Source organism: Microplitis demolitor, chromosome 7, assembly GCF_026212275.2.
Source record: "Microplitis demolitor isolate Queensland-Clemson2020A chromosome 7, iyMicDemo2.1a, whole genome shotgun sequence".
Classification (NCBI taxonomy): Eukaryota; Metazoa; Arthropoda; class Insecta; order Hymenoptera; family Braconidae; genus Microplitis; species Microplitis demolitor.
This window is the reverse complement of record NC_068551.1, coordinates 14798602-14814539: the sequence shown is the minus strand read 5'-3', so window position 1 is coordinate 14814539 and position 15938 is coordinate 14798602. Positions and strand designations below refer to the sequence as shown.

Below are 15938 nucleotides of genomic sequence, written 5' to 3'. Positions count from 1 at the left end.
ACGTAATATAGTAATACTTTTTAATTAATAATAATAATAATAACAATAATATCATTTTAATAATAATCATTTGAATGTGATGTTAAAAAAAAAACAAATTGTAATTTTTTTTTTTCAACTCTAACGAAATAAAGTTTACCGTTGAACTTGAATAATTAGTTAACAATAAAATTAATAAATTAGTAAAAAATTTAATATCTTGACGTAAGCATATATTATTTAAATTTAAATTATCAGTTTAAACAAACAGAAAAAAGCCAGATTGATAACAGAAAAAAATATATATTTAATATTTACACGTACGTACACATCGTAATGAGAATATAGTTTTTTACAGCCAAATTCGTTGTGATCAACGATGTGGAAATGAGAGTAATAATCAACGATAGTTGACTACTATATATATATTATTAATAATTAGTAGTCTATATAAATCCAATAATAATGATAACGTATTGTTATTGATTGTAAAGACCCATCCATAAATGGAAGCAACACGCATTAACGAAGCCTTCAATTAAATTATGGATCTCGCTTACACTAAACGGTGTACTTGTTATTTCACCAGACTTTCGATAAACCGCAAACAATTCCTGAAATTATTATAAAATATATTAATAATAGTATAATTTTTTTTTTAAATATGTATAATTAATTAGTATAAATTTAATGTATATTTACTTACACCTCGTGAGGTATGAAGGTCAATAGTCAGCATCATAAATACTTGAAGATAACTGGGATGTAATATCAAATGATGACTTATGTTTCCATCTGGAGTACTAAATTGTTTATGATGTTCTTGGTATTTATTTTGCAATACTTTAGCAAGTGCTTGGTACCAACTAATTGGCTGATTAATAAGTGGACTTAATCGTGAATCAAGATTTGATAATGGCTCAACTTTAGCAAGTGATCGAAGTTCAGTAAACTCAGCATAAGACATTGTAGATTTATTTTCTAATAATTTATTCCATAATAAATGGGTTCTGCAATGTAACATACCTTTTTCAATCATACTAGTGATATGTTGACGAACTGCACGTGCTTGAGATATAATAAGTTGTTGCATTAATTGCTCATGAGATGAATAATAACCTAAATAATTAATAGACTCTCGACGAATTTGAATTAAATGTGGAGAACTCATCGATGATCTTGTTATTGTTCCTGCACTTGTTAATGGTGAGCTTGGCACTGGTGGTGGTGTAGGTGCAAACATTTGATTAATAATATTATCACTCATTTCTTTATTATTATCATCATCCTCATCATCATCATCATCATCATCATCATCATTATCAACTTTAATATTATTTTTATTACTATTATTATTATCTTGTTTTATAAATTCAGTCGTATTTATATTATTATCCGTAAGTTCATAATCAACATTTGTTTCATCTCTGGAACTTCTATTGGACGATGGTGTTGGTGTTGTTGAGGTGGATTCAACAGAACTTTCAACATGTGAACCACTTGGTGTTTTAACAATACTATAAACAGTACGAAATTTACCTAATTTATTATTTTCAACTTCTTTTTTAGGATATAATTCACGTTTACTCGTTAATATTAAATAATATTTTAATATTATTTCATTTTTTTCAAATTGCACTGGTAAATCTTGTTTTGATACTATTAATATAACGGCAAAATCATCAGTATATTTATTATCTTGAATATCACAATAATTAACTGATGGTGTATTTTGTAAACGTACTAATACATATTCACTATCTTGACTATCAAGTGAATCACTTGTCATACCAAATACTTGCATACCATAAGTTTTTTCATGTGATAATAAGTATGAGTAAAGGGTTGAAGCTGGTGTTGTTAAATTATTAACAGTAATAACATCACTATATACAAGATTTCTTGCAAAATTAGGAGCTTTACTGTAGTATTTTATAAAATCATCTAAAAAATGAGTTATATGATAACCTTGTACTAATGACCATTGTCCGATTCCAGAAATATATGAATGAATACATCGTAAATGAAAATCATATGTAAATGAATGTAAATGCATATTAATTTTAACTTTTTCACAAGTATCAACAAAACTTAATATAAATTGATTAACTAAAGTAGCACCGGATTTATTTTGTAAACGATTACATTCAATTACATGTAATTTAGCTGTAAAAAATGGCTCTTCTAAACAAAGTTCAAATAATAAAATTCCACCGAGCATTGATTTTTTTAAATAACATTTTTTCCTTAATTGATTAGATTCTTCAATTGAATTTTTATGACTAGAAGAATCTATTTCTACAAGATTGAAACCAAGTTCTTGTAAATATTGATTATATTCAAACATCATTGATCTGCATAATTCTTGATGCCAAGTTGTTGTTTCATTAGTACTTGATCCAATTTTTTGATAATTATCTGATGATAATGATGATTGCCATTGAGAATTTATTGGTGAAATAGATGATGGAGGTGTTAATGAATGATCTCTAGTTGCTGCTGATTGAAATCTCCATTGAGGTAAAAAAAGTATTGGTGTATAACAGTAATGTATAAGACGTGAATATCGTTTAAATGTATTTATATTTGTTGATGACATTGGTATATTTGGCGCAGCACCTCTACTTTGCCACATTGTATGTAACCTTGTAAGATCTTCTTTATTTTTACGTTCACGTTGATGTAAATCTTGAAGATCATGTACTGCTTTTACAACAGGATCAAATGTATTTGGAGGATAATGCATATTTGGTCTTGCATCACGCATTACTTGACTTACTAAAGGATAATGAATATTTCTACCAGTTGACAATCTATGACTTGATTTAGACCAATCAGTACTATCAGCATTATACATTGTTGAGAATTTTGTTACTGCTTCGATATCAGTTATTTGACAATGATCATCACGTAAATGATAAGATTCCATCGGTTGGTGATGAAATATTCCTAATTTTTGCATTACTACATTTGAAAGTAATACAGATCTTGAAGATAACCATGTACCCAAATTTGTTGCTTGTTTAATTAATTTTTCTGAACGTTCTTTCGACCAATTATATATATATAAAATAAATTCATCACCTTGTACTTTTGCCAAAAGTAAACGTTGACGTGGAATAAAATTTGATTCTTGAATTAATGGATTAAATTTTTGAAGTAATTTTTGATCTTTTGGCATTAAAAAATCTGGTTCAGAAATATTACTGTATGAAGCTTTCCATTGATTAAAGTTTCTAGCGACAATAACTGCTTTTGAATATGATTTTGTATCGTCATGATCAAATTCATATGGCACATAATTTATATTTTCATCGTCAAATTCAAAAGAACAATAATTGTCAGGATTATATTTTATTTCATCATCATTTAGTGAATCTAATTTTTTAAATGGTAAATAAGTATCTGGTGATACTATATCATTTATAATGAATGGCTGACTTTGGTCTAGTACAAATGCACGTGTAGATGTATCAGGAGCATTAACACGAATTAAATTTTGTAATTCTTTTACTGTTGTTGAAATATGATGTCTGTGATTTATTTTTACAACATGTTTACGTACTGATGATACACTCATATCTAATGCAAATTGAAACCAACACGGTAAAGTTTTGTGATATATTTCATTAAGCACACCTTTTTCTCCTAACTCATAAGAATTACAACTAAATTTTATTTGCTCTGAATTTTTAGTATTACTTGATGATTGATGATTGTCATTTGTATCATCATTTAAATCTACTAAATTATTTTTAACAGGTACAGTTAATGGTACAGAAAAAAGATAAAATTCAGTAATTAAATCCCAAATAGCGTGTTTTATTGCAGCTCCAAGTTTTTCTTTTAATGTTTCAACATTAACTCGTCCTTGTTTCCAAATACGAAATTCAATAGGTACATCTGATATCGATACAGAACGAGTTTTACCTTCATAAACAGATGTTGAAAGCGCATCTGAAAAATCACTTACTCTCATTGAATTCGGAAAAATCTTATCACTCGATAATGTTATTTCCTTGTCAATAGCCATTGCGATACAAGCTATTCCACGATTTCCACTTGATTGACTTTGATTATTTAAAAAAATGTCAGTTTCAGGGACACGTTTTTTTGAACCTTCAGGCTGTGAATAATCTTGCAAATGATAATGAGCACGTGGGTCTGTATACTTAGGAATGTATAAAAATTGTAAAATATTTTGTCGTAAATAATATGCCAATGCGTCAATATGTTTAATATAATAAGGCTGTACAGAAAATTGGACATAACTTTCTGGCGATCGATATGGTTTTTGAATAAAATGTACATCAGCTGGTGTTAATTTACACATTGGATTTCTAGCTAACATCACAGATAATACCTCCAGTACTGCATCATCAAGTCTATTATGCAATACTTGAACTAAATCACGACGTATTTCTAAACCTGGTTCTGAAATTCCATGTACCATAAGGACTATTGAATCGTCACATTTATTCATATAATCAGAATCTTTTTCTCCAAATGATCTAACACGTGGTCTTGTATCATCTATTTTACTTAAATCCATATGATGTGATCCACTTATACGTGATTGTGATAAAGATGCAATACTATTACTTCTTGACACCATTAATCTTTCATCACTTTCAGATAATTTATTTTGAAGTGATTTACCATCACTTGTTTGTTCATGAAGTCTTAAATAAAATACATTTGAATTATTTTCACGATAAACAAACATATTATTACGATTATTTACAGAAAAACGATTCAATACCACTTGAAGTGCTTTAATACCACGTGATAATCCAGATCTTCCTGGTCCTGTTTTTAATCGTGGATGTAAACAAAAAATTTCTTCCCAAACAACTGAACATCTAAACATACCTGGTATATTTACAATTGATTCATGTTTTATTACTGATCCTGAATCATTATATGAATCAGCTCGTATTAAATGATCATCATGTAAATCTGGCTCTAATAATGTATCACAATTACGTGTATCATGAAGATTTTCTAATAATAAATATTGATTAACTCGACGACATATTGTTGCTATTTGTGAAACAACCATTTTTTGTACTTGTCTATAACGATCAACTTCTGGTGATGCTATTTCTAAAAAACGACAATGAAAATAAACATCAACATGATTACGACGAACTTGTAAAATTAGCCAAAAATTTGGCAGTGATTCACGACGTTTATCTAAATCAACAAGCCAATAACAATCATCCTCTGAATTACTACTGTCACCATCATATCCATCATCAGTACCTGGACGTCCTTCGCCAATACTAGATACTTCTGATTGACAACCAGGTAATTCACCAGAATCTTGTCTACTTGTACAACAATTATTATTATCTTGTAAACAATCTGAATAATCTAAATCTGGTATTATTGATGATTTTTCTTTATAATATTTATTATTTATATCAGTACTATCATTTATATTTTCAGTATTATTACTAACTAATCTATCATCTTTAACAAAATATAAAAATTCTTTCAATTGTTTTATTTTATAACGATCAATTTCCATTTTAATAAGTTCTTCATAAAATTTTGGTGCATTATTTGTTGATGAAAAAACAAAATGTAGTGGTACTTTATCAAAATGACAACTAGTACGTCCATTTGAATCAGCAACATGTCGAGCTATAAAATGTAATGTTTCTTCTGTTGGTGGATTAATATCAAGAAGTGCTGTTACTATTTCATCTTTTAATAACCATTCAATTTCAGAAGTAAGAGTTGAAATTGCGTGATGTTGATAAGGTGGAAGATGAGATATTCTTTCTTTAACTGGTTCATTATCTAGTGCATTATCATTTTCTGGATAACTTTCACTATCAGTACTAATACTACCAGTTGAAGATGAACTGCAGTAAGATGTTGATTTAACTTTCATATCATTTTCAATACTAACTTCCAATATATCTTTAGGTAAATTCAAACATATTATATCTAATGTAATTTTTAAATTTTTTAAATTAATATCACCAAATTCATCTAATGGCTGTTTAATATCAGAAAAAAAACAAGTTGGTAATAATTTAACAGGAATACTTAAAAAATTCGAACCAGAGTGTACTGAACAACTTAATTGTAAAAATAATGGTTGTTCTCTTATATTATTTTCATCTTCATGCAAATCACTAATAAGTGATTCTGTTGAATCATAAACTTGTAATTTTTTATTTTTAATATTTGGCCAAGTAGCATTTAATGATATATTATTTTTTCCAATATTATTATCCATTTTACAATCCATTGCTTCTGAATGAAATATAAAATTTAAATCATCATCACTATCAGAACGATGAAATTCCATTGAATCTAATCGTTCAGAATGATGTAATGGTGAACAATAATAAAATTCGGGATGAGCTGGCACTGGTTTAAATGCAACAGTTATTATTTTTTGAAATTTATCTCTTATTAAATTATGTAATTGCTGAACTTCAGAGCATGTAGTATTTTTAAAATTTTTAAATTCTTTTGAATCATCTGATTTTAATGGTAAATTATTTAGATGCTTACAAACAGTCCGAAGATAGTTTGTTATATTAATTTCAATAAGTGATTCTTCACATTGTTCAACTGCAGCTTCCATATCTTCATAAGAAAGATGAAGTTGAAGAGCTAAAGATTTATAAACTGCTACAACATAACAGTGGCAGTGAGCTAAAGTTAATAATTTACAATGCTCTAATAAACTACGCTGATCTATAAAAATAAAATATTTATTTATTTATTTTTTTATTTATTTTTTTTTTTTTTTTACTAAACTTAATAATAATCTTTATAATAAGTAAATAATAAAAATTTTACCATTTGATAAATTATCGGAATCCTCACTTTTTGGCTCTGGAGATGTTGATTCATTTGGTGGTTTAAGATTTATAAAATCTTCTTGTAAATGTTGACCAATGGTAAATGTATTATTTTGATAAATATCTTTTGATTTAGGTGTTTTCAATTTACCTACCAGTACCTCAATAAGCAAAGCTAAAGAACAATCATAAACATATATTGGAAATATTAATCCAGCTTTAACTCCTGTCGATGATGTGCGTCTTCGTCTTTCTATTTTTGGTGTGCTTTCAGCAGTTGTTGTACGACTCGATAAATTTGATTCAAAATCAACCATACGTAAATTTGAAGAAATTTCAAATTTCTTTGGACTACCGATTAAAGAAGATGGAAGTTGTTCATCAGTTATTGAGACTGGTTGTGTTAATGAATCTAATTTTTCTAAAGATTTATCACGTGAATATTTTCGCGATTTAACAACAGGAGAACCTAAATTTCTTACATCTTTTTCTGTAGCTGGTAAAATTGATATTATTATATGTGCGACATTTACACCTTTAATAAAACAACGCCATCGAATATTTTTAAGTTGTTTATCATCTGAAAAATTATTTATTTATAATATATTTTTTTTTGTTTGTAAAATTACTTGTAGTCAAAATAAGCCAATTTCAGACCAATGTGATTTCACGAGTTAAAAATAATTATTTTCTTCTCTAGCACAAATGATGTATAGTAGTAGTCAGTTTTATTTGCACACGCGCTATTGATCTTAAATAGTCTTGTTTTGACCGACTCTTTACATTAAAATTTCAAATTTCAATACAGGTAATTGTTAAAAATATAGTGCGTGAGATAATATAAAACACAATATCAGACATTGAGTGACGGTAGTCAACCTCACCCTTGTCTGAAATTATTTCATTTCAAACACTGTAACATATTTTTTGACTTTGACTTTTTGAGTGTAAAAATTACACCAAATATCGTGTTAAATTTAGGCGGTAGAAATTAAAATTTTTTACACCGTCAAGCGTGTAAACGTGTAATTTATGATAATTTTGCGTTAAGAAAAATAATCATAAAAATATTAAAATGTTAAAATTACTATTTTATATTTAAATAAAATTAATGTAGTTAATGAGTAAGTAGTTAAAAATATTCAATGATCGTTTGGTGCTGATTAATCAAAATTATAATAAGTAAAACTTAATGGTGTAAAAAAAGTAGATTACACCGTGTTAAAATTACACGGATTGCTAATTTACACCAAAATTTTTTACAGTGTATCCTTGCCATACAATATATTATGAATCAACAAAATTCAAGAACTAATAATTTTTTATAATATTTTTATTTTGGCATAAAAAATATTAATACCTGAATTTATCGAGAACGGAAGTGGTCGAGCATCCTCACGTGATCTGTTAATAAGCATTTCAGTAAATTTTTGTGATTCTGAAGTACTTAATATAAGTTCTTTATTATGAAGCCTTTTCATTTGATCCATTAAACACTCAATAAGAATATTATTAGTATCTTCATTACTTCCTTCGGGATTTTCATCAGCAAACATTGAAAATAATAATTCAGCTTGTTGACATTTAGGCAAAATATTAATCATATTAAAATTAAAAAATTTTGAATAAATTTTTTCATCGGGTTGATCATCAGATAAAATTCTAGAATGTGTAAAATTTGATACTGATGTTTGTCTTGGAATTTTGTGCGAATTAGTTTGAGCATATTGAGATAATTGATGTGGATATCCATTAGTTATAACATTATTACTATCGCGAGGTTCTACTTGCGTTAGTAGAATCAAATGCTCTAGTGTAAGTAATGCATTAAAACATTCTTCATCAACTTGAGCTATCTGTAAAATTGAAAGGGAATTTTTGTTTTTGCTTTATTTATTATGATACTAAACTTAAAAAAAAAATTTTTAATACAATTATGAAACGTTTGGTCATACAATCGGATTTAAATGTAATAACAAGTAATAAAAAATAATATAAATAGAATTAAATAATAATAAAGATATGGTGTTATTGAGGCGACCGGAATAAGTTGGAGGAGTTGAATCTCGCTTTTAAACCAAGCGTAGAGACCACTTCTCCACTTGAACCATGACTCCTCGATTAATGTTTTTTTTTAATTATCTATTAAGAACAATAAAAAAAAATTTTAGGAACTTCTAAGAGACCAACAATGAGGATGAAATAATCGACGATAGGTTCCGAACGATCTTGAGTTGGAAGAAATAGATCTGGCAAGATCCCTAAATTCCTCACTGCCTAGATCCTCACTTCCAACTCTAGACCATACGGTGGTTGTAGTCTTCAACTACGAAATCGAATCCACGTTTATCAATAAATTTTTAAATTCATAATTAAATTATAAATTAAAACAAAATTTTATATTATTCATTATAACCAATTAACACTGAATATTATTTATCGACACTTAATAATTCACAACACTAAATTAGCAATTATTGTTTAACAAAACACTATCAAATTTATAAGAAGAATTATTAATATAATGTCATAATTATATATTTAAAATTTTTTCAATCTGTCTATTTTTTTTGTTTTCTTTGACTAAAGTACTGAAGAGTAAGAGAGATCAAGAGTATATGAGAATAGTTGTTAAAAAAATAAAGTAATCCAGACACTAACAGGCCCAGAGTATACTGTGGGCCTCATATATACCCAGAGACAACTGATACGAAACCCCGTCCTAAGTTTCTCATCGATATTCGAGCCCCGCCCTGATAACGATAACGATATCAAGTGATAGAGACTACTAATACACCCTTATTACGATTAAGAATTGCACGACGTAATTAAAATTTTACAGTTACAAAAATTTCCTTTATTTCTGTCTTTTTTTGCGTTTTTTTTTTTTTAAATAAAAAAATTTTTAAAACCGGAGATTTTTTATTAATTTACGAATTTGTTCTACTTAGCAAGACATCACCCGAACAATCTGACTCATCGTCATCATCTCCACCGTAGGTATAATGAAAAAGTAAAGTGGAGGGAATGATAAGACAATAGAATTAGAAGTTTTATTTGAAGATATAAAAAATATATAACTTTATAACGTAATTAAATTATTTTATTTTAAATTAGTTATTTTTGTTGAAAAGGATAAAAAAAATAAGCTTTAATAATTTTTTATAAAAATATAAACACTAACTTTTGATAATATATATTTATTACTTTGTTGTTCAATTTCAAAGATCATATAAATATTGTTTTATATTAAAAAATTAAACTTTTTTTTTTTTTTTATAAAACTTTATTAAGTATCATTAACAATCTAATAGGTCGTTAAGCTTCAATATGACATAAAGTTAAAATAAAATATATATCCTGAGGAAATTAATGACCTAAAATGTTTTAAAATAATTAACTTTTATTTATCTATATTATAAATGACACTGTTTCATAATGGATATAACTTATCGACAATAAAAATCAACGTAGTAGAAGAAAACGACTACGCAATCTTTCCATGATATCTTTGACCAATGTTTGCTGTATGATAAAAGTCTATGACAAAATAAACCACTTCAGAAATTGCTGCCCAGGATAATTTTTTTATGTTACTGATACGAAATATTATCAAGAATTCTTAAAGATATCATGGTACCAAAGTGTTAATACATAAAAAAGAAAAAAAAGAAAAGAAAAAAAAAATGATTATTATATTAGGATACTTAAAATGACGCTAGATAATTATCACGAGCGTTCTATTTAATATCAACCATAAACCCAAGAAGATCTAGTCAAGAGAGTTGTTAAAACTACTGTAAAATCACCAAGCCAATCTGGTTTCAATTCAACCGCTAGTTTATATGTTATCTATTGATGTCTGTGCAAGTATTGATCCTAGATATCTTATCAGATATAAGACGTTTTTGAGAATATGAGAATGTCTTATCAATTTCCGACTAGCAACATGACCAAACGTGACATAGCAGCAAGTGTATATACATTATTATATATATATATATATATATATATATATATATATATATATATATATATATATTTTTTTTTTCTTTAATTTATCTCTATATCTTATAATTATATTGTTAACTTCCATTGTATACTAAAGACAATTTAGGTAGAATAAAAATACTTACCGCATTCGATAAATCATGATATAATAAAGAACTCATATATGAAGCGGTAGGATGTGCAGGTAATTTTACTTGCCCGCATTGTGGTTCTATCCATATTTCAGTAACAATTTGATAATCTCCTGAGCTCTCATTCTCTTCTGCACACCCTTCACCATCACCTGTTCCTAAAAAAGAAAAAAAAAGTATTTAATAAAGTTCATAAATTAGAATTTATTAATTCTTACAAAAGCCAAAATTTTAGAAGTATTTTTTTTAATAGATTATATAATTTTTAAATGATATAGTTATACAGCCAAATTCTAACAATTATTAAACTAGTTTAATCTATTTAATTTCATAGATATTATATGTTATATATACATTTTTCTTTATCTCAAACGATAATTTTTAGTAAATAGAAAATCCTTGATGATGAGCTGGCTAGTTCAAGTTAATAATAAACATAAATTAAAATTATAATAGATATAAACTAATTAATTTTTGTAACCCATAAACAGATTCAATATGGACTTTAATAAAATAAAAATATTTTTTTATCAATGTTATAGATTAGATTGAAAGATTATTTCAATTCGCAATCTTAAGTATCATGTTATATTACTTTAAAGATATAAGCTTTTATTATAAAATATAATTCATAAAAAATATTACATTTCATAGAATATAAAATTAAGTTTCTTTTCAACAAAATTTTGACATTAATACTTATCAAAAAAAATTCTCAATAAACAATATTTTATAAATTTCTAATTACCTGGATCTGTATCTTCTTCTGACTCCGTATTTCGCTCTAACGTAGGATTAGTTATTATGTGTGGAGGAAAAATAATGTATTGGATAATACAAGGATGATAATCATCTTGTAATCCCTGCATCTGTACTTCTAAAACCATATTAATGATTCCAGCTGTCGAATATGAAAAATTAAATCCTTCAGTCAACCTCATTCTGAAACGTTACAGAATAAATGAATAAATAAATAAATATAAATCAATAAATAATATCAATAAATGATTTGTAAATTTAATTAATTGAGACATTTTCGGAGATGTTAAAATAAATTATTTTTAATAATTTGGAAATTAAAAAAATTTTTCACATGCATACATAAATACTTGATAGATATATACGGTAAAAAATCCTATACCCGCTCACTTTTCATTTGAGTGAGATTAAATCACTCACTATAAATAATTAAATAGAATGAAAAACCGTTTTTTTTTTTTTTTTTAATTGTTATTTTTTGTAGTTTTAAGTACTAGGATAAAATTTTAGTTTGAAGAATAATGTTGATAATTAATTATTATTAATTTTTAAAATAAGGTCCTTGAGTGTACTTATAGTTGCTCGCTAAAAGTTGTGATGCACCATTACTCGATCAACACATGGCCCTATAGTCACTCAAAGACAATATCAATTAAACTATTATAAGTTTATTGATTTGGAAAATAATTTATAAATTATACTATTTTATTCTTTCATAATATAAATTTTCATTAATTTTAAAAATATAGTTAATAATAAGATATACTTATAACAATTTTTAAAAAATTTGACGTAACTTAAATTTAATCGAACGAATGAACGTTAAAGGAAAAAATTTTCGGCTGAGCGCGATTTTGAAAACAGTCACTTAATTTAAATTTATTATCTATTATAAAATAATTTGATACATCATATTTTAGTATATTTAGATTCACAAATAATTATTTATCAATAATAATTTTTTTAGTTGAAATTTTTTTTTCTAAAAATTATAAAAAACGCATTAAACAGTTAAAGTGAGTGACTAATGGTACTGAGCGGGTAAAGGTTTTTTACCTTAGATTGAAATAGTTTTTCCAAGGTCTTATGAGACTTACGGACTCAAATATATAGATATATTAAATAACTTACTTAGTTATTGTCGAAAGTATTCTAGCTATCGCAGTAATACTCAGTCTTCGCATATTTATTCCAGGGATAGTTTGTATAGTTGGTTTTTTAACATTCCACAGCCATCGATTATGATGCAAATATCTAGATAATGTCGTAGTTATAATTCCTCCTGGAATTTGTGTAACTTTAAGTGGCATTGATTGTGTCCCGTCAGAAACAGCAGTAGTACTTAAATCAATCGGTAAACGTTCATATCTTATTAAAATTTTTTCTAAAGCTTTATGTATAATTGTACAACAAGGAGAGGTCCCTCTTTGTTCCATTGGACGATTTGGTAATGTTAACTTGGATAATTTATCAACTAAATCAGTCACTACATTGTGACGTATTACACCCTCTGTACCACCAGCAAACGCAACATTTAATACAACACATAGAGCTTTACAATTAATTCTTATAACAGAAAATGAAAGAGGTGGCTTTTCAGTTTCTTTTTGAATGAATTTAACATACGTATGATTTTCAACAAGTACAAATGTTGCCCAATTTTTTAGCATTGCATAAAGTACTGCAGCAGCTTGTCTATATTGAACAGATTGAAAACGTCCACTTTGATTAGCTTGATGAAGATATTTTGGCAGAGGACGATCATGTGCCAAAATAAGAGTAACACGTTGTGAATGCATCCAACGTGCCCATTGATTTGAATCTAAAGATGCAACAGGTTGCCAAATTTTTCCAAATTGATGATAAGCTGAATCACTAAGTTGAATTGTCGTAGCTTGTGGATAAGCTGGTAAATTAAATACCGGCATACCACTTTTTATTGTATCAGGTACATTATACCAAGTCCAACCTGGTTCAGGAAACCAGCTAAAATGTTCAAGCATATTATTACTCTCTGTTAATGCTGATAGTGTAGCCCAAAATTTAGATACAACACTTTGACGATACGGTGATTTTAATGGTTTTTTTGATAAACAAGTAATATCATGAAGAAAGTCATATGTCGCTTCTACTGTTATTGTATATTGTATTTTATTGCATGTAACCAATGATTTAGGTGGCCATGCACAGCATACACAGTACTCAAGGAAGACATTTATTTTCCACGGAAGTATAAAATAAATTTCAAGACAACCGTCTCTCATGGTCAATTTTTTAATAAGATATCCGTCTCGTAGTCGACAGCACAAAAGACTACTTAGTGTACATGTTACTTTATCTTCAATTAATTTTTTTCTTAATAATTGTATTTGTTTATTACCATAAAATAATCCATTTTTTGTAAACCAATAATTTGATTTATGAGTATTGTGACATAATTCAGAACGATATAATTTCCAACATAAGAAATTATTATGATAAACATTTATTGTTGATTCGGAAGATGATAGCGGTGGCATAAATGTCATATAACAACCTAAAGTAGCTGTAGCAATAAAACATAAGAGATCTGGATATGATACTAGTCCATTGGCACAATGCGGATGATATGCGCTACCTAGATGTATGAAACTACAAGCAACTGTTGATACTCGAAATTGCTGTACTATTGAATCTAATACGTGAATATCAGTGGTTGCAAGTATACCATCAGTTATAACAACTAAATCTAAAACAAAATAAAGAAATAAGTATATAAAATTTTATTTAACATAAAATTAAAAGTTATATAATAATTGTCTTACTTGCACAACTATGATCAGGTAGTAGAGCAACAGCAAGTAATCCATATCGTAACATATTTATAAAAGTTGTTTCAGGAGAAAGTATTGATAAATTTCCTATAGAGTTATTTATACTAGAATTAACTACAGAATTTCTTTCTTCAAAAAGTCCACTAACCAATCCACTACTGTCAGGACGGAAATTTTCTTGATGATGATAAATCATACCAGTAATATGAGCTATTTTTTCTTCTAATAAAATTAATCGTTTTTCAATAACTTTCATAAGATCATCAATATTTTCTGTATTTATAAGCCATCCTTGGATTATTACTTTTTGAGCTGAACTTGTTATAAATGGAGTATGAGCTATTACTGTTACGTATATTTCTGGTTTAAGAATTATTTTACTACCTGGAATAGGAAACTATTTTATGGATTAAGTATAATTCGTTATTACTTTTAATATTATTACAAAAATGTATAAAAAATCAAACTTACGGGTTTTGAAATATTTTCTAAAAATTCTTTTGTTGCTGTACAAACTTCATCTAAAACTATTTCACCACGTTGAATATCCTAATAATTAAAATAATATTTATTACAATAAAATACGTGATTTTAATTTTTTATTTAAAAAATTAATGAATAAATAACTTACAATAGTACCAAGTGATGGACTAAGATCTAAACAAACAACCATTCTGTATTTATGAGCCAGAAAAATAATAGAAGTTGATGAGGTAACTCTGTACTGATACAGATAACTATTGTCATCATTCCACGATGATGGAAAATTTAAAGGTACAATTGATATTACTTCTAATTCTGGTATATCATCATTGTCACATTCTGGTGATTTAATATTTATTATTGTATCTAAATTATCTAAGATCCACTGGGCTCTAACATTTCGTGATATAGGAAAACCATTTTTCATTAAAACAAATACTTTATCAGCTTCGAGGACGACTTTTTCCTAAAATAAATAATTTTATTTTAACCATTCAATTTTATTAATAACTATAATAAAATTATCAATAACATTTTAATTAATACCCAAATAAAATTTTTACCTCACTTTCGGGGCTATCCATTGTAGATAATTATCATATTATAATTACTGATTGTTGATGATAATTGCTTATATACATAACATTCATGATAACTTTATTAAAAAATGTTTAATTATTTTTTATTTTTACTTAACACTGATAACCATTGTGATTTTAAACAGGTACTATAAATAAATTTATAAAAATAAATAATAACAAAATGACATTTATTCAAGTATAAGTGTGGACAAAGTTCATAACTAATAACATATTTTTATCCACATGTACAAGTTTTGTTTTTGATTAAATATAAATAATAATAATAACACAAAATAAAAACACACATGGTTAAATTGACCATTTCTTTTCTTTCAATAAAAAAAAAAAAATATC

General features: G+C 26.7%; 1 protein-coding gene across 1 annotated transcript; it reads right to left on the bottom strand.

The window, feature by feature from the left end:
* Positions 1 to 4: 4 nt before the first annotated feature.
* Positions 5 to 15899, bottom strand: LOC103569130 (KICSTOR complex protein SZT2). Its single transcript, XM_014441352.2, has 11 exons — positions 15567 to 15899; positions 15152 to 15469; positions 14992 to 15069; positions 14512 to 14917; positions 12839 to 14435; positions 11697 to 11890; positions 10943 to 11106; positions 8167 to 8662; positions 6805 to 7386; positions 686 to 6699; positions 5 to 593 (listed from the first exon to the last, which is right to left on the bottom strand). Exons 1-11 carry the CDS (start codon positions 15585 to 15587, stop codon positions 459 to 461), a joined length of 10005 nt encoding a protein of 3334 aa, XP_014296838.1. The 5' UTR covers positions 15588 to 15899; the 3' UTR covers positions 5 to 458.
* Positions 15900 to 15938: the final 39 nt, after the last annotated feature.

What these genes read in the sequence shown, in the direction of transcription:
- LOC103569130 (XM_014441352.2), bottom strand. Translation starts at nt 15,587, where the DNA reads ATGGATAGCCCCGAAAGTGAG. An exon ending in TAGAAAATATTTCAAAACCC is followed by an intron (nt 14,918 to 14,991) that starts GTAAGTTTGATT and finishes TCCATAAAATAG; the next exon opens with TTTCCTATTCCAGGTAGTAA. An exon ending in ATACTTTCGACAATAACTAA is followed by an intron (nt 11,891 to 12,838) that starts GTAAGTTATTTA and finishes GTAACGTTTCAG; the next exon opens with AATGAGGTTGACTGAAGGAT.